We start from the raw sequence: 23,979 nt of genomic DNA on the forward strand, positions 1-23,979 counted from the left end.
GCCACATTTTTCTGACTAAGTTCACCCAGCCTCTGGCTGTGTGCCAGCTGCTCCAGATTGGAGATATATAATGTTGATGTGCTGCCAGGATTCCTGTTAACGGTGTCTGTCACTCTGTCACGCTTATGTTGACCTGCTGAAGGGACCCTCAACCCAAAATGTTTGCCTTTTCAGATAAAAACAGTTGTCCTTCCAAACCCCATGCTTGGCTGCCAAGGCTGTATACAGAGGCTGTCCGTCTTCCCGGAGAAGGGTTGGTAATGGATGGACTTGATGATCTTAAAGGTCTTTCTATGTGATTCCATCCTGCACGTCCGTGGGTAAGCACTGGCCGCTCGGGCTCAGCCGGCACCGCCGGCACCGTAAACCCTTCTCAACACCCCCCTCTCGAGATGCTGGCTCCTCCCCAGCCGGCGTCACCCACCTCCCTGCTCCGAAACGCTCAAGCACAGGCCAAGCCGGCCGGCCCCGCCGCAGGGGCCGCGCTCCCCGGGGCGGAGCGGGGCGGAGCGGGCCGGCCCGGCCGCTCCCCGCTGCCCGCGGCCGGCGAGGCGGAGCCAGCGTGGGGCGGGTGAGTTGTGCCCGTGCCCGCCGGGCCGCGGGGCTGAGAACGTGCCGGGAGCCCTCCGGGAGGGGCGGAACCGCCGATGGACGCCTCTCTGCGCCAGGTGGGTAGCAGCGGGGACGGGGATGCGGCGGCGGGGCTGCCCGCTCACCTCCTGGCCCTGTCCGGAGCTGGAGGAGGCGGGGGGAGCCGACTGGCAGGGTCGGGCGCCGGAGTGGGACCAGCACCGGGATGCTGTGCCCGGGTTCGGGGCTGGCGGGCGCTGCCCCGGGAGTGTGGGGGATGCTGCGCTCCCCGCTAGGCTCGCCGCGCCCCCACTGCCTCCTCGCCGGGGCGGTCCCGGTTGCACTTTTTCTTAAGTGTTGAGATGCGGCGGGGTTTTGAGAGGAGCCGAACGGTTTACGGGAGCCAGAGCGCGAGTGATGAGCTGTTCCTGCAGTTCAGGCTGAGGGCTGCTTGCAGGAGGAGAGGATTTGTCGCATGATAGTCATGGCTGCCCAGAGACAGCTCGCATACTGCTTTAATCCCCTGGAGAGACTTAAGGGTCCGGAGCCTGCTCTTGCCTGTGTGTGCATGTCACAGCTCGGCTGGCCACGCGTGGCACCGGGCCAGAGCCCAGACGGTGAGGAACCGGGAAGCATGTAAGGGGAGGGAGCGTTCGCCTCATTCCCCTGCCTCCTCGGTGCCCCTGTCCAGTCATCTTCACGCTGGCGGGCAAAGCAGGCTCCTCCGGAGCCAGGCGTGTATCATGTATGCCCATAGTGTCCTTTCCTTGGGGGTTTACAACAGCTGTGTGGGGCATTGCCCTGACTTGGGAGGGAAATTGATGTGTAGCCTTAACACACAGGGCCAGGTGCCCTCGACATTCTCTCTGCCTCTTTCCTTACCTGAGTGCACACAGGTTTCCTGCCCAGCCTGATTCTGCTTTTGATTGTGAGGAACAGGTGAGTGCAAGGCTGGGGCAGCCTTTGCTGGCCCCGTGGGTGACAGCAGGTGCCCATGGCAATGGCAGTGGGCACAGCAGGCTTTGTGGGGCAATGGGACCATCTCGAGGTCTGAGTTCGGAAGACCTTTCTGGGGCCAGGGGCATCGGACATCCCTCTCCTCCAACCTACACTTGGTTTACAGGCCATTAAGCCTGGTGTCTGGCCCTTGCCATGTCCCGAGAATAGGAGGGGAGCTAGCAGCCCCTCCCACCCCCCCAAACAGCCTGCTGTGGGTGAACTGGCACAGCTGATGGGCTCAGGCCTGCCCCCTCCTTGAAGAAGCACTTTCTTCATCAGAACAGATGTTTTCCCAGATCTGGCCCCAATGAGGAAGGAGTGGCTGCCCCTGGGGCTGCCCCGCAGCATGCACAGCACATCACCCAAGATCCTTTCAGCCATTAACTGATTAACCTGCTGCTCCTGGAAGCCTGTATCTAATCAAATGGAGGCCAGGGTTTGCCAAAAAGCCATTTCACTACAGCTTTTATGCCCATCCTTCTGTTATGAGGAACCTTCTGACCTCTCGCAACAGGAGTAGCCACTGAGGAGCCTGGAGCACCTGATGGAAATGGGAGACTGGAGAAGGGATCGCCAGAGCTGCATATCTCAGCAAGTAGCACCCAGCAGTGAACCACCTACTTTGTCCATCTCTGTCCATATGTTACTCTGCTATCATCTGAAGAAACAGGGATTTCCAGGGGAGTGCTGAGGGGCATCCCTGAAGCCAGGGACTCTCTAGAAGTCTTTCATCTCTAGTAAATCACGGGCTTAATGCTGGTGAAGCAATGTGGCCAAGGCTGGAGAGCTAGAGTGAGCACACAGGGGAAAGCATTAAGCTTTGCTTTGCAGAAAAGGCTGTGGGGACAGGAGAGACTGTGGCTGAGGACTGTGGCTTCCCTGCAGAGGGAATGTTTGGCATTTGCTGCACCCTGGCCACTCTTCCTCCTTCTCCCTAGGGGTTCTTGGTGGCAGGGTTAATGTCTGATCAGAAGTGATTGGCTCCACCTCTTTCTACATCAACGTAAACCAAGCTTGTCCCAGGGGATGCATGTCAGCTGTTACAATGAATAGCTTAAACCCCAGCATCTTGTTGGTCTTGGCTATGTAGGTTCCCATGCTGTGTTTTCATCATTTACATACCACACAGTGGTGTGGTCAGTGTCTGGGGATGTCATGGGTCTTCCCTGCTTCCCTGGTTCCTCTCTTGGCATGCTGGAGACCAAAGGGATTCCTGTTCTTTGAAGTTTATCTACGATAAGTGGCATACTGATAGATTCAACCTACTTATAATTCTGGCTTTGCCAATGAGGGAAATAGTTTTGGCTGGTTGTGTCACCTTGACACTTCTGATGGGCTTCCCAAGTTCTGTGCCTGCTTCTGACAGCAGGCTCGCCCCCCCAAACAGCCTGCTGTGGGTAAACTGGCAGAGGGATGCATGCTGCTGCTGCTCTTCCCCTGCACTGTCCCAAGTGGGCCAGACTGGAAGGCCACAAACCTCAGCAAGTGGCATAGCACAAAGATGTGTGCCTTTGCCATCTGAGGTGTGGTGTGAAGGATGGCTCATGGATGATGCCTTTGCTCCAGCGGGGTATAAGCAAAGGAGCTGACACTGTGTGCCATTGTGTCCCTTCCTGGCTGCTGCAATGAGTCCTGTGCCCAGACAGGGAGGAGGGGCTCTAGAGGCCCGGGCTATGGCACGGTGACTGCTGATAGTTTCCCTGCCTGCCTGGAGTGTGGGCAGGATGTAGGGTGACACAGAGGATATGACTCGCTCTCTAATACCCTCTGAGGAGCAGGAATGTCATGGCCAGGGTTAAAGGAGATGTTTCTTCCATGCCTTCTGTCGCTGCTCTCCAGCTGGAGTGACCAGCCAGCGCGGCACCATTGTCAGCCTGCACTGAACAGCAGCCTCCAGTGGAGTCACTGATGCCGTTTTTTAGCTACCATGCCACTGGCGTAGAAATGCTGGCATTTTAAGCGTTAAACAGTTTTTCTCATTGCTCTTTTGGTGAAATGCAATTCTTTTCATCTGTGTTGTAAAATGAATCTCCCAAAATGCTTCAGCTTTCTGACATGGGAAGAGAAAGACAGAGTGGAGCCTTTGCTCATGTCCTGCACAGCTGTGCTTGTTGGAGCTGTCGTCTCTACAGCTGGGTCTGCACTTACTGTCCCCCATTTTTCCCTGGCTACAGCACATCTCTTCTTTGTGGCCTCAGATATCTGCCATAGAGTTGGGGAGAGGAGTGACCTCCCCCAGTGACACATGGGGCAAGACCAGCGGGGAGTCTTAGGGCCACTTCCATGGAGCAGTACAAGGGCTACCTGAGCTGCCACCATGCATGCATCTGAGCTACTTTCTTGTCCTCAAACTGTGAGTAAGCAGATCTCTTTTGCTGTGGCTGCTGCATGCATGCACTGACTGCTTGATGCAACTGTGAAGTGTCTTTGAGTACTCCACAAAGCCATCAGCTAGTCTGCAGTGTGGGCTTTTGCTAGCCACATGGTACTGAACTGCACATGCTGTCTTCCATGTGTCTGATGGCTTCTTACTCCTGATGTAAACTCATGTGTGTAAACATTTGCAGACAGAGTACATGGATAAAGAGAGGAATTGAAGGAACTTGTCTGTGAATGCTTCTTTGCAGTGTGTAGCAGGTAAAAGGCCGGTCTGATTTTTGTTTGCACATGCAGAGCTAACCAGCTTTGAACTCACTTGAAGCTGCCCGGCTGCATCAGTGTCCCCAGGGAGCGCAGCTTCTGCTGAGTGGGGAGGGCTCATACATGGCATGCTGGATTAGGTTTATCAACATCTTGCTTTGCCCTTTCCACGCTCCTTGAAGTTAGGAGACTGTGGAGTTCCTGTGAGAGAGGAGTGTGGCTGGATGTCCTAAAGAATACTTCCCAAGGTTCTTGTCTGAGACGAGGGAAATGGTTCAGCTGACTTGGATGATGCTGACTATGAGTGATATGCTGTCTTTCCAGATAACAATGAGCTGATTGCCCATGTGTTAACAACCCTTAGCTTAGGAAAATGCCGTCTTAGAAAGAAACAGTAGATAGAGCATCGTCCTCTTCAGCAGTGAGGCTACTCTGTGGAGCCGCATTTCCACCAAACCTCTCTTTTTCTCTGAGGAAGACGTGCTTTGCTGACTCCCTGATGAACTCTTCTTAGTTTACTGAGAATATTGTGACCTCTTAGCAAACAGGATCCAGAGAGATTGAGAAGAGACAGAGAAATGCTGACTATTACATTCATGCTGTGTATGTAATGCTCCCTGAGTCAATATCAAACAGAGCAACCCCTCTCTGTAATTAGTGTGCATAATTCAGTTAAAAAGAAGCATCACTCTCCTTGAAGATATACATGGGGCTGGTGTAGCATGAATGTTCCTTGAATGCAGGAAGAATCCTCCATCCAAGCTGCATCTTCCCAAAACTGTTCAGAGCAATAAGGAGGCAAACACAGGGCAAAAGGTCCTGGCTGCCCTGTTCTGGACCAGCAATTGCAGGGAAGAAAACTATTGTGCCAAAGGTGAAATGTAGAAGTGTCTGACAAAAGAGAAACAGTCTTGTTAGCTCCCTCCTTAGGGCATCTGTCTGGAGTCAGGCTGCATGAGCTGTGATCTTGTCAGATCCTATCAGAGGTGCACGGGTGGGCTGGTGGTAGTGCTGGATGGGAGCCCCCCATGAGGAGAATCTGGGTTGCCCAGGGCCAGCCTGCAGCTGCCCCATTGCTGCTTCCAAAACCACCTTGTACCACTCTGGTTTCACTTCTTGCCTCACTATTTCTTAACATAATAATCAAATGTTTCACTATTTCTTATTCCCCATTTTGGTTTAAGGAGAATGTGCAAGCTATTTAAATGTGATCATTAAGAATGAAACTTCTGCAAGTCTAGGTTTACTGGTTATCCTCCAGTTACCCTAAGATCTGCAGTTCTGTCTCATTTCCATCTGAGATTGCACACAGTTCAGTCATGCTGTAGAGCCAAGTCCCAGCAAAAAACACCTACAGAGGGTTTGTATGCCATGCATTGGTTGGCACAGCATCCAGGGCATCTTGGGTCCTGTCATTATAAATGCAATAATTATAGTAACAATGGAACCAGTGGTGGGGCCTCACGTAGATACAGTGATTGATGTATTTGATGAGAAGGGGGGAATTTGGCTTAGGGCCAGGGCCATATATTATTCCTGTTTATTCCTGCTGCCTGCATCTTGAGCCCATGATTAAGATTTGGCTGAATCACGCCTTCTGGAAAAGCTTCTTATTTCTGGAGGAAACCCCCGCTTTTTTGCAGTTTCTTCAAGTGGTTACATAACCCTGTTTTAAAATAAATCCGGCTTCATTTCTAAAGTGTCTGGCAACTCCCTCCAGTTTGAGGTCCTACTTTTCTTCTGTTTCATGAGAGTTATTTCATCCCAAATAACTTCCATCTGCAAGAAATTATTCTCTTGCACCAGGTTGTCAACAAAAATGAGGCAGCAGGTAGCAGACCCGTTTCCTCAGCACTGCTGGCAGCAGTGTCCTCTCAGCAGGGTGTAGTTAGTTGGGTATGCAGGGACTCAGGGGATGTCTACAGCCCATGCTGGGCTACATACTGCTGTGATCCGCACGCTATCAGTTGTCTGGCCTAGATAGGGCAGACTTAGCTCTGGCAAATCTACATAATGACATTAACATTTTCACAAGTCCTTCTGCATTACAAGGGATCTTTCTGAATAGCAAAAATTACTGAGTTTCTTTAGATTTTCTCTGAAAGGCTTCTTTCTCATACCTCAAAGCATTACTAAGCAGTAAACTTTCTTACTCCTGTTTATGCATCCCAGACACATATCAGCTCTTGTTGCAAGCAAATGTCTTGGGAGTTTCTGTTCAGCAGTGCTCAATCCTCTTTGGGTCTGTGACTTTCCAGAAGACATTCCTCTGTTTGAAGTGTTCCTTGCATTCCTTCTCCCCCGAAGCTGACCTTACAGTTTGGCTGTATTTTAATCCCATTTTGTTCAAACAAGCTGACTGTGGAATCCACTCTGCTCTGATGGTTTCATCCTTGTGGGTACTTACTGATCTACCAGATGTTGGCATCTGCCAGTACTGTCAGCACTACTTTTGATTTTAGGTCCTCAATGAGAATACAGAATAGTTCTGACCCTTTGTCTTCAGAGTTCTATTAGAAACTCCCTCAATCACTCATGATTTTCCCCATTCATAACAACTGTTTTGAGATTGCTGCTGTTTGCCCCTCAAGGACTGACTTTTATCAGAATACTGTGTTATATATCAGTGCCATGGGAATCTATTACTGTCCTATTTATCTCTTATGTTTGGATGCAAAGAAGGAAGAAGTCTTTTTGACTAGACTTCTTTCACATGTTGACTAGCACTGGACAATGATTAAAGCTAGAGTATCATTAAGATGGAAAAGCTGAAGGAAAAACTCTGCATTTTCCCTGGGGTTGTCAGACTAAGCAACCCATGGTTACTTGGGATAATCCTGCAACTGCCCTTGTTTAGGCTCTGACTCTTCCAGTTTCTTGGAATTCCCTCAGCATTTCCAGGCTTATAAAACATGAGTATCAGCTGGTGGGAAAATTTATATGACAGAGTTCTGGAAACTCTTGGACTGGTTGATTCTTAAAATGTTTTATGCCCTTTCTATTTACTAGTATATGATCTTCAGCATCTCACTGTGATTCAAGAGAGGCACTTTCCAGCAATGTTTACTAAAATCTTCTGCATGTCTCCATAGTTATTCAAAATGCTGCCTTCCCCACTTAGTAATGGGGTGCTGCTACTTGCATGTCTTTGTCTGTGCTGATTTTTTGACAGAAAATAGCAAAACATGGACACTACTGTCTTTACTGTTCCCTAGCTTCTTACTTATGTAGGTATTTTCCCCCATTTTTTTTTCTCCACGCTCTCTCTTATTTCAGGCTGTCTGACAGTTCATGCTATCTGGGAGGCACTCCACTTGCTTTCTGTGGGGTGTTTGAGGGAAAGACACTGAGAATGGTCAAATAACAGGAAAATGTCTTGTGTGAAGAGTTGAGAACCCCTAATAATATTTTATTAGTTAAATGACAAATAAGGGGAGGTATGGCAAAAGAGCAGAAGATAATGTATGAGACAGAGACTGTGGATTGGATTCCTTTGTTCCTCCACCTCTGCAAGAAAAAGGGATTTTCTGGATTCTCAGTGATGAGATTGATTGATTGATTGATTGATTGATTAAAAAGTATACATTTCCATAGAATGTGTGAGTAGATGGTAGAACTCCACATGACTGGGAATTAATGAAGTCAAGGATATGGCAAGACACAAAAAGGTATTGGACATAATCCCAAATCACGTGCAATAAACATTGCAAGAAAAAAAATACTGTCTCAGGGCTCTTATCTGAGATTTTTACAAAACACATTGCCCTTTGACTGTTCACAGTCAGGATGCTGAAGCTGGCGTTTCTGTCATGGACTGCTGTATCCTTGTGGCTTCCTGAGGCCCTGAGCTTTCCTCCGTAGACTTTGAATGCCATTCAGCTGTCCGTCAGCCCAGCTTCAGCCTTGAAGCCATTGGCCAAATTTGAGAGAGGGAGCTATAAGGAAGCTGCCTCACTATGTATTTAGTGGTAAGAGGGAAAGAAGACCCACAGCAATGTCGAAGTTGAGGGCAGGAATAGCTCTTCTCTTTGCTTCGCTTCTCAGTTTGGAGCAGGTAGCTGATCAGTGAAAGCTTTGCTAGGCCCAGGCTATGCTTCTGTGCATAGGTTGTGTCCTTCCTTTCAGGGCTACAGAGAAGATGTGGGAAAACCAGCATTGCTGTGACATGTCAGGGATATTCACAGAGAGGAAATATGCATCTCTATGTATCCATGTGAAGAATGTGTCCCAAGGGATGACTTGTTTTAATTTAAGTTTTAGACTAGTAGAAAAGGCATGGTAGTGGTGCTGCCTTTTATGAACTGAACTTTAGTATCCATTTTGAGGATGGTGAGAAGTTCCCAGGTGGCTGCAAGCTCTGTAGGACTGTTGCTTCACCGGAGGAAGGCAGTGACTCCACTTCCCATGGTGGCATTGCAAGGAGGGGGTCAGCTCATCTCAGACTGGGCCTGGTGAGAACTTGCAGTGAAGTCTCAAAGGATGCAGACCTGCATATACATACCACTCCCCTTCCTTTTTTGTATGCACCTTGTACTAATGGTAAAGGGCAGCCTTGAAGCATGTGGGAACAGTTGGTGTTCACTCCCTCCACTCTCATGGTGGGGAGCTGGGGTGGTTGCTGTAGTGAGTAGTTTTTCCTTTGAAAACATGAAGAATTATCTTCAAAGACCAGACATTTCCTGGGGGATATCTGAAGCTGGGAGATGTGCAGGAGAGTGGGGAAAAGAGGATCTGTGCAACAGCCAAACTGGGGAAGGAGAGTGGAAGAGAACAGATGGAAGGGGGAGGCAAAAGAGAGGTGGGAAGCAGTGCACATACATCAGTGACCAGAAGTGACAAACTACTATTAGATTAGATGATTAAAAATGCACAAACCTTTTCCTGTTACTGCTGTTCTTCAGTTGCCTCAGTCTAAGGACTTTGCTCCTTAATTAGTAAGGAGTGGGGCTGCTAATTGGCAGAACTTATCAGAGTCATAGGCTCTGCCCAGGCTGCAGCTCCAGAGCAGCAGGACCCATGGCTGCAACTTTGTGCTCGTCTCTGTGGATTGTGTTGGCTTGCAGAGGCTGCCTAGGCTCAGCAGGCTACTGTGTGAGAGCCATGAGTTCTTTCCAGGTGAAATCTAATTCCTTTTTGCTCTGCAGCCTGTCATCGTTGTGCCTTGCAAGTAGACTTGTGTTTCTGTTGTACCTCCTGCTGTTGCAGGTATTGTCCCCCTTCCCAATTGCTCCCTGGTGGCTGCTGCTAGCTCAGCTGTTCTTGCTTCTGTCTGTCTCCTTACCAGAGGTCTTCCAAGCTGTCCCCTCCCTTCCAGCAGCTGGTCCAGGTTTTGCTGATCAGATGTAACACAGGGACTGATTGTATGACTTTATTTCAGACTTTCATCAGAAAAAACAGCAAGGTTGCATTCCTTCCCAAAAGAGTCTAGGGTGTCAGGGACTCCCCCTCCCTACCAATCTTGTATCCATTAGCTAAGTCTCTTTGTAGCTGTCCTATCACTTATTCATGATCATCAAAATCAATCTGTTGAAAAGTGCATTTATTGAAACCTGATCCTGGCTTTCTCTGGATTGCAGGGGCCTTTCTAGCCCCATCTGTGTTGCATGGTTTACAACCACAAAGCTCATCAAGGCTAGGAAGAGAGCTGGCTTCATGCAGTGCTGCTTCCAAGCCTAGAAGTGTATGTATCCATAGACAGGAAGAACACAAGACTTGGACACCTAATACCGGTTGAACAGCCTCAGTGAGCCAGGAGTACAAAGGTATGTATGTACACAATACTTGGAGCTAAAAAACTTACAGCACCAACAGCAATTTTTGACTTGGACTCAGAGTGCAAGAGGGGTCCATTTTTGAGACATCCCTGTCCCTTGCAGAATAGCTGCAGTGGTGATTTGGGATACTTAACCAAACCAAGGCACTGCAGGGATCTCTTGTAGTATTGTGTTTGCAGATAAGTCTTGAGACTGGGAATGTCATGTTCATTTCCAAAGAAAACATCACCAAACCCCTCCAGCAGTGTCAATAGCCTGAGCAGTTGTGTGCATCTGTAAGTTATCTGCCAACCAAGACCACTTTTCCTCTCTGAATAACTCCTGGTAAGTTCATACAGTTGCCATGGTTGTAGCTACTGTGGAGCATGTTACTCCTTGGAGTTCTGCAGCTCTGTGCACAAGGAGGAATGAGGCATGAGACCTGTCAGATAGAGGCAGCACTACTGCCTGTCTCCTGAAATCCAGTAAAGTTGGAGCAGCTTATTCTTGCTTGCATAAAAGAGGTAGTTTCTAGAAGAGAGAGGAGGTCATGAGGAAACATGAATATTCAAGGAGAGTCCAGACTACTGGGCTTTTCCCGTGGGGTCCAGTGATCTCCCTTATCCTTTCCCTGCTGACACAGCATGCTGCAGCTGCTGAGATGCAGGTGCAGGTGTGTAGGTGCAAGAGATAAATTCTGGTATCAGTCAATAAAAAATGCACATAAGGTCAAAGAAATCTGTGGCTCCAGTTGATTTCTTTCTGTAATGGATACTAGGAAATGTTAGTTATTTCCAAGTCTGTGTTGTTATGTGAACAGAGAAAAGTGGCATCCTTGAGTTTGCTATCCAGAGCAGAAGACAATATGGTGTGAGAATAAGACACTGTATATGAAACAGTACTCTTGGAACGCAAGCAACTTCAATTTCTAAATCATAACCCCATGTTATAGGATCAGTTTTCAGTATTGTGCTTCAATATGCACTTTGCGGCAAAGGCAGTTCATGGACTCATTGTCACTGAGGCCATAGGATTGAGTATGCTGGTCTTGAAGAGTTCATATGAAATGTGAGTTACCTACATTTGACACAGGAACTCTGGGACATTGCTACTTTATTTTATTCTTTCAGTACCTGCTGTTCTTACTCCACTTAAAGACAGAACAGCTCCCCTAATAAACACGTAGTTATAAGATGAATTGGGAGAGGATGACATTCTCATTATATAAGGGGCTCAGGTTGCCTGTGCCATCAGCATTCAGCCAGCTTTACTCAATGGAGAGTGGTTACACAAAATCATGACTGCTGTTCCTTAGCTGTCTTTTAAGGTGTTCTCTTCAAAACAGTGATTGCTAGTTTCATTTTGTTAAACTGTTTTTTTTCTGGATGTGGATGAGACCTTTTATATCCCAGTTTAAAAACTCAAAAGGGTTTTTACTCTTGTGCTTGCATAGCCAGGGTTTTCCCATCATCTGCAGTGCTGTCAGGAGCTGAGACCCCCAAGAGACTGGCATGTCATTGCTCTGCAGTTCTGGGCCGTGCTCCATGTTGCTTCCCTTGGTTTTCCCATGGAAGTCAAACCTTGCTGCCTGTCAGTCCTTGGAAGTTTCCTGCTCAATTTAATCCTTTCAATTGATCAATGAAATGTGTGGTGTTGGAGAAGAGGAGGGTGGTGTGAGGGCAGTGTCTTTGGTGTCACCATCTGTTTCTGTATTTAGTCGAGGCTCCTCTGGGGATTACATGTTTAGAAAAAAAGAGCTAATGGAAAGAGATGGACTAAAACAAACTTGGCCTTTCAGGAAATGGGGGCTATCCTTGGCAGAAGCTACAATAATTATTTGCTCTGTGGTTCCTATTCTGTCTCTCTTAGCGTGATATTCCTTTTGAAAACAACATAAATGGGTGCAGTTATTCTACTAGTCAGAGGCAATTGCTGTTGTAAAAACAGCTGCAAAGTCAAAGTAAACTTAAAAAATAAACCCAGTGTAGTTCTGAGCAGCTGAAATGGCATGGTGTCTGGGAGTTTGATCATGTTGCCTTGTACTCCTTAGCACATGGAAGGATCTGCCAACCATGAAAATTCTGTGATTTTGTAAAACAGAGCAATATTGTATGAAAGAATTAGGTCTCCTTTTGGGAGTATTTGTTACTACTTTTGCACATGGACTTTTTCTGAAAAAGGGGTCTGGGTCAGTTTGGACTTTCTGATAAATTCTTGGTGTTGAAGTCACAGAATTTTCGTAGTTGGAAAAGACCTTTAAGATCACCATGTCCAACTGTCAACATTCCCCCCAAATAAAATATATATATATCAATATCTGCATCATCCACTTGAGTATGTTCTGAAGTGCCTTATCTACATGCTTTTTAAATGCTTTTTAAATATCTCCAGGGATGGTGACTCTACCACCTCCCTGGGCAGCCCATTCCAATGCCTAACTGTTCTCAGTAAAGAATTTCTTCCTCATATCTAGTCTAAAGATCCCCTGATGCAACTTCAGGCCATTTCTTCTAGTATTCACTTGAGAGAAGAGGCCAACACCCACCTCCCTACAACCTCCTTTCAGGTAGTTACAGGGAGCAGTAACACTCAACCTCCTCCACACTAAACATTCCCACTTCCCTCAGTATCTCCTCACAGGGCTTGTTATCCAGACCCTTCACCAGCTTCTCTGAACTTGCTCCAGCAGCTTAATGTCTTTCTTGTAGTGAGAGGCCCAGAACTGAACACAATACTTGAGCTGCGGTCTCAACAATGCTGAGTACCGGGGCACCATCACTTCCCTGTTACCAGAGTAATCCCATAGTCCATCTTCCCTCTTTTTCCCTCTGAATGTTAGCAAATAAATAATTGCGTTTGTGCGCATGTGTGTCAGATTATCAGCTGCTTCTATCTCCAAACTAGTTTCTGAGCTTCGGGTGTGAAAAGTGTGTGTAACCAGATCCTCATGGTCTGAGTTTCTCCCAGACTCCACCAGCATGGCACACTCCTAATGCCGGTGTGCATGCCATGGCATTGAGGTGCAGTGTGTGTGAGAGGATGTTGGCCAGGCTCGTGATAAAACTGCACTTCCTGTGGACTCCCATCTTTGTGCTCCTGGGTTACAGGTGTCTGAAGGCCTTGAAATGCACTGTTGGGAATGAGTGTTAACAATAAGTCTAAGAAAAGGTTTCCTTTAACCCCCTTCTGTGAACTGTAGACACAACTTTGCTGTTTTGTTACTCTTTGCTCTTGATAACATGATGGAGCCTTTGGAGAAAATAGAAAAGACCTTTTGCTAACATGCTTTGCCATTCATACTTGTGAAGAGTCATCAGAATATGATTTGGGATGATCTTGATGGGGATGAATGAGCAATGAGAATTTGGCTGAATGACAAGTCCTCAGAAGAGCAGGAAGATGCTGCAAGAGCTCCACCTCTTTCAGGGGCTCCCCAAAGTCCCGCAGTCCACACACCATTTTGATACAGGGGCCAGGGAGGTGGTGGAGAAGCAGCTGCCTTGTTGTCCTGGTCTGATTTAGAGACACTTGAGCGCATGTCCCAGGAGGGGTGGGTAGCCAGGACACTAGGCAAGCAGTGTCCTGCCCAAATACCTCATGAGTCTTTGTCTCTAGCATCAGGAGTTCCAGAAAATATAAGTGGATGCCATGAAGAGTTCTAATATAGTTCCTCAAAATCTGTATTGAATACATTGCTTACCAGTTCTCTGGCATCTTGAATCTGCAGCCTAAGAAAACACTTTTTCCTGTTGCTATTTCTCATTGTCCACAAATGATAAACCAAACGATGTTGTCCTTGGGTTAAGGTACTGATCAGATGCCTGATGTGAAAACTCCAGAGCAGAACATAGCAGAAAAAGAAAGACTTATGTAGGCTTTTAAAAATGTCATTAAAACCAGTTCCTTTATGAGGAAGACTGGAGGTTGGCCAATTGACATATCTTATAGTAAGGGAAATCCAGAGAAATAAAATGTTTAAAGTGACAACAGTAGTTTAAAAAAAAAAAACAAAACAACCCACCTAAAATAAAATAAATCATTAAAAATAGAACTAGTGTTCCACATTCTGGATAATGTAATATAGAAATGCTGTTGCATCTTTTCAAACATAATGAGTCTATAAGCAAAGAGCTAATGGTGCTGATGAGTTTAAGAGGATAGGAAGAGCTTTTGTAATCAATAACTTAGGGGCATAAAACAAATTAAGAAGAAAGTAGGTCTATGAATCAATGAAAAGCAGGATGGCTTTAGCATTACATAACAGTTCAGCTCTTTCGCTTTTTCTTAATACTTACCTAAGCAGAGTTTATGTGATTTCTATGGAAAGACATGGAACACTTTAGTTTGCAATAACTGAAGTGCATTTTGATGTTATGCCTAATTCTGACTAAGTGCAAGTCATGCTCTCCCTGATTTGCCTGCATGCTCATGCTCTTTCCCTTGTACCAGGTCCCACAGTCAGGCAGGGCAGAAGATCCCAATCAAGTAAACTGATTTCCCCTGTGAGCTGTGAGATCTGCCTGCCTGGCAGATCCCTGTATAGGTGTTACCAGAAGTCTTTGTGCTCAGGGTTGTCCTGAGAGCCACTGAGCAATTTAAGATCTTTTAGTGTGTGTGAAACTATATACACCAGGGCCATCTCACATATATATAGGTGTGTATATATATACATCAGAGAAACAGTCAAGTCATGACATTTACTCAAGGAAACTCTTGCAAGAGAGGTATACAAAGCTCTGTGAAGTCAGCTTAGTTGTTGCTGATGATTTCTGGAAGCATTTTCACTTACAGTGAAATTGTAAACATGCTTTATTTACAGTTTCTATTATTATTATGATATAATGACTTTTAATGACTGGCTATTCTAAGTTTGAAAATATTTAGGAAGTAGAACCCACTATTCTGTGTTTGTATCTCTAGGAGGGCTTGTTGAAAATAAGCAGCTTGGAAGTAGCCTCTGAACACCACAGCTTCTCCCATCTTTCTGTGGGTGTTTGCACCCCATGTGCTGATCTCACAGACTCCAGTTCTTTCTGATGGGATCTCTTCTGGTTTTTGCAGGGTGCCAGGGTATGGCTGTGGGAGCAGGAACAGCTGCAGCCATGCACTGTGGGCTCATGTGCCGATGGAAGTGTGCTCTTCACCTCAGATTATGGCAAGGTAAGTGAAGCTTGCATGAAACTGTAGGCTGTGCTAAGCTGCAAGGTGAACTTCTTGGTCTTGCATGTGCTTCATGATAAAAAAAAAATATCAACTGAAATGCTGCAATTTTGTTGGCCCACCTTTGGAGTTGCTTTAATAGATGAGCAAAACTATTATACTGTCAAAATGCTCCCAGAAAATAGGCAGCTCTTTCTTCCAGGATGTGCTGCTTGTAGGCTGTGCTGCCATAAAAGGTATTGTTCTCACCATCTGCTTCAGCAGCTTTTGACATCAGCCCTTTGGGTCAGGGGCATGTGGAACCAAGCTCTTGATCTCAGTCAGCAGTGTAAGTGGAGCAGCTGTGCACAGGACAGTTCAACAAGGCGTCCGAGCTCCTCTGGGAGCTTCTCCCTGTCAGCAATAGGGAACAAACCTCTCTCCTGTCCTATTTCCAGCCCTGTGCTCCTTATGGTTCCCTGCTGTGCCAGCTGCAGGGCTCTTGGAGCCACACTTGTAGGAAGGGACATCTGGGCATCATCCATGTCCTCAGTGAGTCAGCTTGACTCCCTCACCCTGGGAAAACTATTCACTGCCTGCATTGAGGTTCTTACTGAGTCAAACTGGTGCCTGGGCTGGAAGTAGGAGGGGGAAATGGGCAGGACTGTGCTGTCCAGCAGTGAGCAATTAATAGATTTTTCTGGGCTCTTTTGGTGAAGGTGCTCTGCATGCAGCTTCTTTGATACAGAAAATTGGACAGGTTATTTTTGCTGCTTCTTACCTGGCAAACAAAGGAGTCCACAGGGGGAAAGGGGATTTAGAACTCCAGCTTGTGGAGAGTCTGGTAGAACTGTCATACTTTTCAGTCTTGTTCTGACAGGGATAGGTTTCGAACCATCATTCCTTTTTAAAGAGAATTCCTTTGTTTCTCAGGGACAGAAACTCACCTAGCAGACACAGGTTTTCTATTTGGTTACTCTAGTTTCTTAAATCCTTTCTTGAGGAGCTACCTTGTTTTGGGAGCATTGGGTAGGTACTAACTCATTTTCAGAGATCACAGAGCCATTCATTGCAGGTAGTGGACGGTGAACAAAATGGCAAGTACTTCTATAACTCTCACAGACACCTTTCTCTCTCTTCTGATATGCTGCTAGGGACTAGGAAAATCCTCTAAGCCCACCTGTTATTTCTGAGAGGACACCAGAAGTCCCACCACAAAGCCAGCTGAGTGTCCGTGCTAGAAAATGTGCACAATGTAATATTGGGTGGAGTCACAGGTCTAAAAAGGCTGGATTTTATTTCTTTTCCTCCATGAAAGAAGAAGCCACTAAGCTGAAGGAGCATCATGTTTTATGGCTTATGCTGAAAAAGCACGTGGTCATCATTCAAGGGCTTGCTTTATTTAGTGCCCATCACAATACCTGTTTTGTGTGCTCCCTTGCCTGCCACCTCCATTGCTTGATAATGATGAGAGGAACTATCTGTCTTACACCAAGAGAAAACTCAGATAAAAAATTCTTGGTTTTACTTTGGGCTGGATGGTTCAGTTGATTCCTTTGATCTTAGGATCCCAAAATCTAGTATCCTTGTGTTTGCTGTGGCCCAGCATCTGTGCAGCTCTGAGGTAAGAAGTTGAGTCCAGGGATTTTTCCATTTATTTTCACTTCCTTAAAAACACCTCAAACAAAAAATTCATCAGAAATGTGACTTCCTGGGAGGAAAGGAGGAGGCCGACACTTAGGAAACACAAGATTGGAAACCACAGTCCAGACAGACCAGCCAAATGCTTCATGAATAAACAACTTAGCTGCTGAGTAGGAGCTTTGCTGGTGTGCTCAGGGTTGCATTAATGGATGGATTTAAGGTTGAGAAGAAATAATTTCTTCCCAGCTTGTCTGGGTTGGCAGTGCTCATGTTGGTTTGTCTGCCAGCCAGGTTTTGCTTTATTCCTGACCATTGCAGGGGCTTGGAGAGAGTTCTGGTCATTCTTTTTTCTGACTGGGGGCTAAATCTGAGACAATCAGTTTATGACTGGGAAGTGTGAATCTTTGGCTGTGTTGTGGGGTGCCTGTGTGGTATTTGGCTTGTTTGTAGTTAGACTGAAAGCTGATGATTTTTCTTCCCAAATAGTAAAGATCTGCCTATTAGTACCTGTGACTTTCTGTTTAACTTGTTGGAAAAGGGGTATTCCAGAGGCAGTTGTGCTGAGAGATCTGTTCATCTGCATTCTTACTTGCTTCAGGCAGAACCAGCCCCAGGATATTCAGCTAAGTAGTGTGAGCTGCTGAAGCCAGACTGGCTCACCTTACCTGGAGCAGGACAGTGGGGAGGAGGGTGTGCCTCCAGGCTGCTCTCCTTGCATGTTGCTGAAGGGGGACTAGAAATGAGCAGTGGGCTATCAAGAACATCTTTACTGGGGTGGCTGGAGGTGGGAAAGGGCCTGGCTGGCCTGGATCAGTGTAACACTGAAAGCTCTAAGGGTTGAAGGGTCATCATGTCTAAATCATGTTTGTGTCAAAGCTCTCAGGAAAAGCCCCTTCAACACAGTCTTGGGAACCGAAACCCACCACATGTTTATCTCCAGGACCCTGGACAATCCCAGCAGCCCGTTGACGATACAGGAACTGGAAACTTGTTTCTACCCTGAAGGGCAGCAGACAAGATTGAAAGTCAACTCTCTCCCCGTTCCAGGGAAGGGCTGAAGCCTCTCCCATGTGCTACAAGTACCTTCCAGAGGCATGGAGACCTCACCTCCCAAATCTAGGTGGAACTGAAGAGCCAAGCCTCTTCCTAAGGAAGGGTGAGCTGCTAAGGGTGCACTGGTGAGCAAAGGTACTCGGTCTTAGGGACAGATGGATGACATCTTGCCCTTAGCTAAGGTGTCAGTGGGGCATCAGAATGCTCTTCCAGAGAGTATACTTCACCTATGCAGTGATTCTTTCCAGAGGCAGTGTTTCCAGTCCATCTTCGCTGCTCTTCAGAGTCCTGTTTTTTTCTGTGTTGTCTATGAGACCAAGTAAACAACCTCTGGCCCATCACACAGCTATTTTTCATGCATAGTTGCCTTTTGGCCCAGATGCTGCCAGCTGCCTGGTACCTTTTGGAACACTTGTCCACTCAGCTTTTTCCTTAGATATTTTCTTAATGTTTCTCTTCTGTCCCAAATGGCCACAAGTGCTGACAATGCAGTAGTAAGTGAGTGCTAGGCAGATGTAAGGAAAGGTCAAGGCACACTGTCTGGGATTTGTTCCCTTCCAGAATTTGTCTAAGTCAGCATAAAAGAGCCAGCCAGGATGGTTTGCTACCTCATGGTTTGAAAGAGCTGTAGTGGTTTTGTTCCTGACAGAGAGTAGTTCATGCTGTGCATCTGCAGTTTGTACTCTCCCCCGAATATTGTCCCATTCTCTTCCTCAGTTCTCTTGCAAAAGTGCCTGAGGCCTCTGCTGTAGAGAAGAAGTAAAAAAAAAATGGTATTTTTGGGCTATGCTTCCAAAGTGCTGGCAGAGTCACACTTCTCTGAGATGCAGGTGCAGAAGTGGCGAAGAGAACACTCAGGAAGCCTGGGGAGAGCCTGTGTGCTGGCATGGGCTTCATTCTACGCTGTTCATAAACATGAACTATGTATTTTTGAAAGCACCCTGGCTGGCAGAAAATTGGACTGTAGGGTGATCTCCCAGCAGAAGAGGGCAAGTCCATGTCACGTGTGGTGTGATTGGGCAGACCTGGAGTGAACATATCTGGGAAATGAGCCTGCTTCTCCTCCCCAGCTCCCTCCAGGAACAGAGCTGATGTTTTGATTGTGCAGGCATCATGAGGGTCTCACAAAGGGATCCTGTGCCAGGTTATTCCTTTCCTGTGCTGGCCAAGGGTGCAGGCTCAGAGCTGAGAAAGGTACTCACTGGGCACCTGCAATGTGCTGCAGCAGTGAGCTCCCTGCAAGGGACCTGCACGGGTGTCACACTGGAGGGGGCAGGGTGACCTCATTCTGTCTTCAGACTGCAGCTGTGTGGATGGCCTCTGCCTGGCAGTTACAGCAGACTGAGGGCTGCAAGAAAACAGGCAGGAGAAAGCAGTTAGATCAACGCTATAGATCATAGAATCATAGAATCATAGATCATGGTTCATTCTCTATGGAGCCTGTCAGTTTCTTCCTGGTACCTGGGAGGGCTGACAGGCAGAGCTGGAATGATGTAGAGACCAGACCAGAGCCTCAGAAGGGAAGAAGAAGCCCAAGTTTCTTTGAAGGGTTACCGCAGGCCAGCTTGCCTCTCCATGCTGTCTGTATGAAGTCTCCCATCTGTCAGTCTTGGGTCTTACCACCTAGCACAGCTTGGGATGCTGGGTGGAAGATGGTGCAAGGTTGAATCCAAGAGTGGGAAGCAACTGAAATAACTTTTGTGAAATGCCAGCATCGTGCTTGAGGAGGAGGCAAGGAAGGCTGGGATGTGCCTGTGGTGGAGGGGAACAGTTACAGAATCCTGGGTATGCTGAAAGGGGTTGAAGATGACCTAATAGCTGGAGAGTGGGTTATTGAGGAGGAGGAAGCTCTAGCAGGAAGAAGGATGCAGTAATTGAGGTAAAAAGAGTGCAACCACATATATAGAGAAGAGGGCACTTCACAGAGTGGTACAAGTTAATAGCTGTCACTGTACACTTTGAAAGCTACATCATATACATACATGTCAGCATGCACACAGGAGGTCGCTGCTTTATTTGGCTTCTCATCTGCTTTGCTTTCGTTTGTTCTTGACATGACAGCCTGTCTTAGATACTCTCTGGCTGCTCCTGTGGAGAGTACAGGGGCAAAACTGAAATGTAAATAAGCTTTGCATCAGCCTCCCCACAGCCAGAGGCATGATCCTTCCTGGATTTTTGAGAAAGACTGTTCCTGGTCTCTTGGCAGTAGCTGCCATCATTATTCAGTCATGAATGCAGTGTCCAGCCTAGAGCAGCTGGAAGCTGGTGCACTGCTCCCTTTTACCAAAGGAGACTTTGGTAAAAATCAAGTAGTTTTGCATTGATCTGTTGCTGTCAGTAGTGAAGGTGAGAGAGTGATTCTGTAGCAAAAGAAGAGGGTGTTGTTATATGGCCAGAGAGCTCAAATAGGTGGCAACAGAAAAAGAATCACTGTAAAAATAGGGAGCAGATTTGTGCCATATTCATTTCAAGGAATGAAGTATAAATCTGTGGAAAGGGGCACGTTTGTGTTAGGAAATAAGATCAGGTGTCAAGCTTATTTGTCCTTATCTCTAACCTTTTAGGTATTCCAGTACCCCAGGGCCTCACTTTCCAGAGAAAAGGTCTTGCCAATGCACCAGACCAGCATCAATGGGGTAGAAGACATGTCCATGCTGGGAGATCTGCATGAAGCTGCCATCCTACTGAACCTGTACCAGCGCTACCAGCAGGGTAACATCTACGTAAGTGCTCAAGCTGGGCCATGTCTCTTTTGGCTAAAAATTTTTGTTTAGCTTGGCTGCCACTTCGCATGTGAAATACAGATTTTAGTGTTGTTTCCTGAGCATTGTTTCATGTGGATAAAAATGGAGTTTTGTTTTTTTTTTCTACCTTGCTGGCTCCATCAGCCCTGTGAGATTCAACCCCTACCAGAGGGACCTCTTTTCCATCTATAGAACTTCTAAAACATGAACATTCACCTCTAGGCTTCATGGTAATTGTGCAGCTTTGTATCTTCTATGACCATCTGTTTTTTTTACAAGTTGGCATTCATGTTCCCCAGATTCCCCATTATTGCTGCTCAGAGGTTTATTTGGCCAAGCAGACCGGAATGTGCAGTGCATACAGGTTGTTTTTGAGTATCCCTCCTGATTTGGCTAAAGCTACTCTTTGACAAAACTAGGAAAGCAAACCTGTTGCTTAATTCTGCTGCTTTTACATACAATTTCACCTTTTCTGAGTTGCTTTGGTCTGCTTGCTTGACTACTTAAAGCATCCCCTGATTTCCCTCCTGGGCCTTCAGAAAGCAAGCAAGCATCAGGAAAAGGAATTGTGAGGAAAACCACACCTGGGACCTGATATCCCTGGAATGCTGAGATGGCAGTGTGCTCTACTGAGGCTTGGAGAGGACTAGAAGGCTGTATTACAGAGACTGTCTTACATTGCTTTACTCTTAGCTTGCTTGTCTGTGCTCTGTGCACCCAGAGATTATGTGAGAAAAAATTTAAAACTCTGTGTAGCATAGCAACACAAGGTTACTAAGGCAACCAAACCATATGCACCTGTATTCCAGGAAATGATCAATAAAATGACCCTGTTTCTGAGCCATCTTCTTCACTGGGATACAGAGGAGACTGCAAATTTTATATTTTGCTGCTGTAGACCCCCTTGCCTGTTGCCTGTCAACATATACTTGTGAGCCTGTGGCAGTACCCATGCTCACACACACTTTTGGTGGTCCTTGTCCTTGCTGCTGTTTCTAACCTGTGTTTGACATGTTCTATGTGTTTGTGCAGCTCTTTGTCCACTTGGCTATATTTCTCTCATCTCTTTTTCCTCATGCTTTGAAATGTGAAATGTGAAGCAGGGTTCTCAGTCTGTGTGTTACACCAGGAATGCTATGACACCAACACTGTGATGGTGTCACAGCAGCTCTCTCTTTAAGCCTTCCCTCTAGCTCTGATGTATCATTCCTTTCCCTACTCAACATTAGTATCTTCTGCATCTGCTTGTAATGGTGCTGAAGTTTAAATACATCTTTTTTTGACTGTGCATAGTGCATGAATGTCAGCTGTGTGCCTCAGATCTGATTTTTTGGAGATTCATGGAGGAGCCTGACTTCTGTAACATGCTCAGCACTGGGAAGAACTCTGTAAGGGTTGTAGGCCCTTCCTTGAGTGGGACTGTCTCTGGGTATGTGTTTGCACAATGTTTGACTTGGAGGACCTGAAACTGTACAAGTGCTGTTTTTTATTTCTGCAGTGCAGACATTATTATTGCACTTACCTTATCACTAACTATTCATTTCTGCTATAGCCCAGCTGCACATAGTTTCAGTAAGCAGAAATTGAGATAGTCAGCTGTAGTGCCACCTAATTACTTCCAGTGACCTGTGAATACCATGAATGTTACAGGAGTTGAGCTCATGTAATGATGTCCTAAAGTTGCAGGTAAAGCCATACTTAGAGGACTTCTGCTTACCAGATAAAGCCAAAAATATTTGAAAGGAAATCAGAGACATCTCAAACAGGTTAGAAGTATCATTATTTTCTGGAAAACAAATTGATCTGAAGGAATGAGGAACCTGGAATGCTGGTAATTAATATTACAAATAATAATAAACAATAATGAAAATAAATAAAGAGGAAATGAAAAACTGAGAACATAGACAACTGCTATGAAAGAAGGCAATGCATTTTTGAGCTGTATGCCTGGAGGCATCCTACTGTGAGCTCCTAAACTGTACTCTTTTTGGTTAGGGAGTGCAGGTAGTGGTATATTTAGACTGGTGTGGTACCCACAGTTACTGTGCTATAGGAATAGAACCTTTTGTTTTCCACAGAAATACTATACAAGTTCTACCAAACTGTCTAAGGAAATCATGTCACCACAGCAGCAGCCTTCAGTATTTAATAGTGTATCTTCCACCTTCATTCCTGCAATTCCTGTATGCCTTAATAAAAGTAGACCCAGCATAATGTGAGCAATGTATAAATGAGCCAGGGGCTGTACTACTGGATGTTGTGCTGTCCCTAGCTCTGCTGTGTCTAACCACCCCAGTAGGATCAGTTTTCTTGAGAAGCAGACATGCTGCACGTGGCTCATCCTTCTCTACAGACTTCTCAGGGAACAATCAGCCCTTGCTAATAAAGTGGCTGGTATGTACATTGTTGCTGCCTAAATGCTACTGCTATTCAAAACTGTGGTAATTGTCTATAAGAGACTGCAGGTGATGGAAACACTGCAAGTGGGATGTGGAAAAGTTTCCTAGAAACAGCTCTGAAAGGCATGACTGTAGTTGGAGGAAGTTCTGGAAAGGTCTGCGGCAGGAGCTCTGTTCCTTAGCAGAACTGAAACTGGAGTATCAAATGCGAAATAAAACTTCTGAGAGGAAAAAAGCACTGTGAAGGTCTGGGAGAAGTGTCAGGATGGAGAACTCTGTTTTGTGGTCTCTGGACAGCGTCTGTTGCTCAACTGGCTGCTTTTTCCCAATCCATGTTTTCTCTCTCAATGCATTCCAGTTTCCTCCCACCTGTCTTGCCAAAGATTATCTGCTTGCTTATTGCTTTCCTCATCAATGAATTACACTTCTACCCACGAAGGTATTTGTGGTCCTCAGGACTTGTTCTGTGCTAGCCTGTCCACACCAGTAATGCAGTTAGGCTGAGGTGGTGTTTTCTCCCCCTTAATAATCTGTGTCTGGCCTCAGTTCATTTGGCAGGGGGAAAGCATGAATCTTTAGAGTCACCAAGTGTTTTATTTACAGTTTCTCCAATGGATGCATGCCTTGCATAAATCCTTGTATATGTAGGTAGTGACTTGCAGTTCATAGTTCGGGAACAACAATTAAATTAATTTAATTAATTTAATTGATATAAATCTAAGCAAGTTAAATGTTTTCTTTGTCACCCCTGCTGGGAATGGATATTCCTGAAGTACGGTACCCCAAAATATCCCTGTGAAGGAGGCGACTGTACCAGCATCAGGATTTAAGCTGAATGTTGACCATATTATAAAGCCATTGTGGTACAGCTGCTCTGAGCTGCAGCTCTGAAAATAACAGGATTTGAACTGGTTGGCTAAACTGAAAAAGTCATGCCCCAAAAACCAAAATTAATTTCCTTCTGACTTCACAAAATAATATGTTTGAAATTCAATATTAGACTTTCAGTACTTAATTTTAAACCATTATTTTTTCTTT

General features: G+C 46.1%; 1 protein-coding gene across 3 annotated transcripts in view; it reads left to right on the top strand.

Annotated features, from left to right (window-relative positions):
* Positions 1–538: 538 nt before the first annotated feature.
* The window catches only part of LOC103532494 (unconventional myosin-X-like), a 92,406-nt gene continuing 68,965 nt past the window's right edge, over positions 539–23,979 (top strand). For 2 of the 3 annotated variants that reach the window (XM_030454049.1, XM_030454050.1), the window contains exons 1-3: positions 539–668; positions 15,024–15,122; positions 20,363–20,521. In XM_030454049.1, coding sequence (XP_030309909.1) covers positions 648–668; positions 15,024–15,122; positions 20,363–20,521 — 279 coding nt within the window. In that variant the 5' untranslated portion in view covers positions 539–647. The remainder of the gene's footprint in view (positions 669–15,023; positions 15,123–20,362; positions 20,522–23,979) is intronic. The other variant, XM_030454051.1, reaches the window with a different exon arrangement.

This window comes from Calypte anna, chromosome 7 (genome assembly GCF_003957555.1).
Source record: "Calypte anna isolate BGI_N300 chromosome 7, bCalAnn1_v1.p, whole genome shotgun sequence".
Taxonomy (NCBI): domain Eukaryota; kingdom Metazoa; phylum Chordata; class Aves; order Apodiformes; family Trochilidae; genus Calypte; species Calypte anna.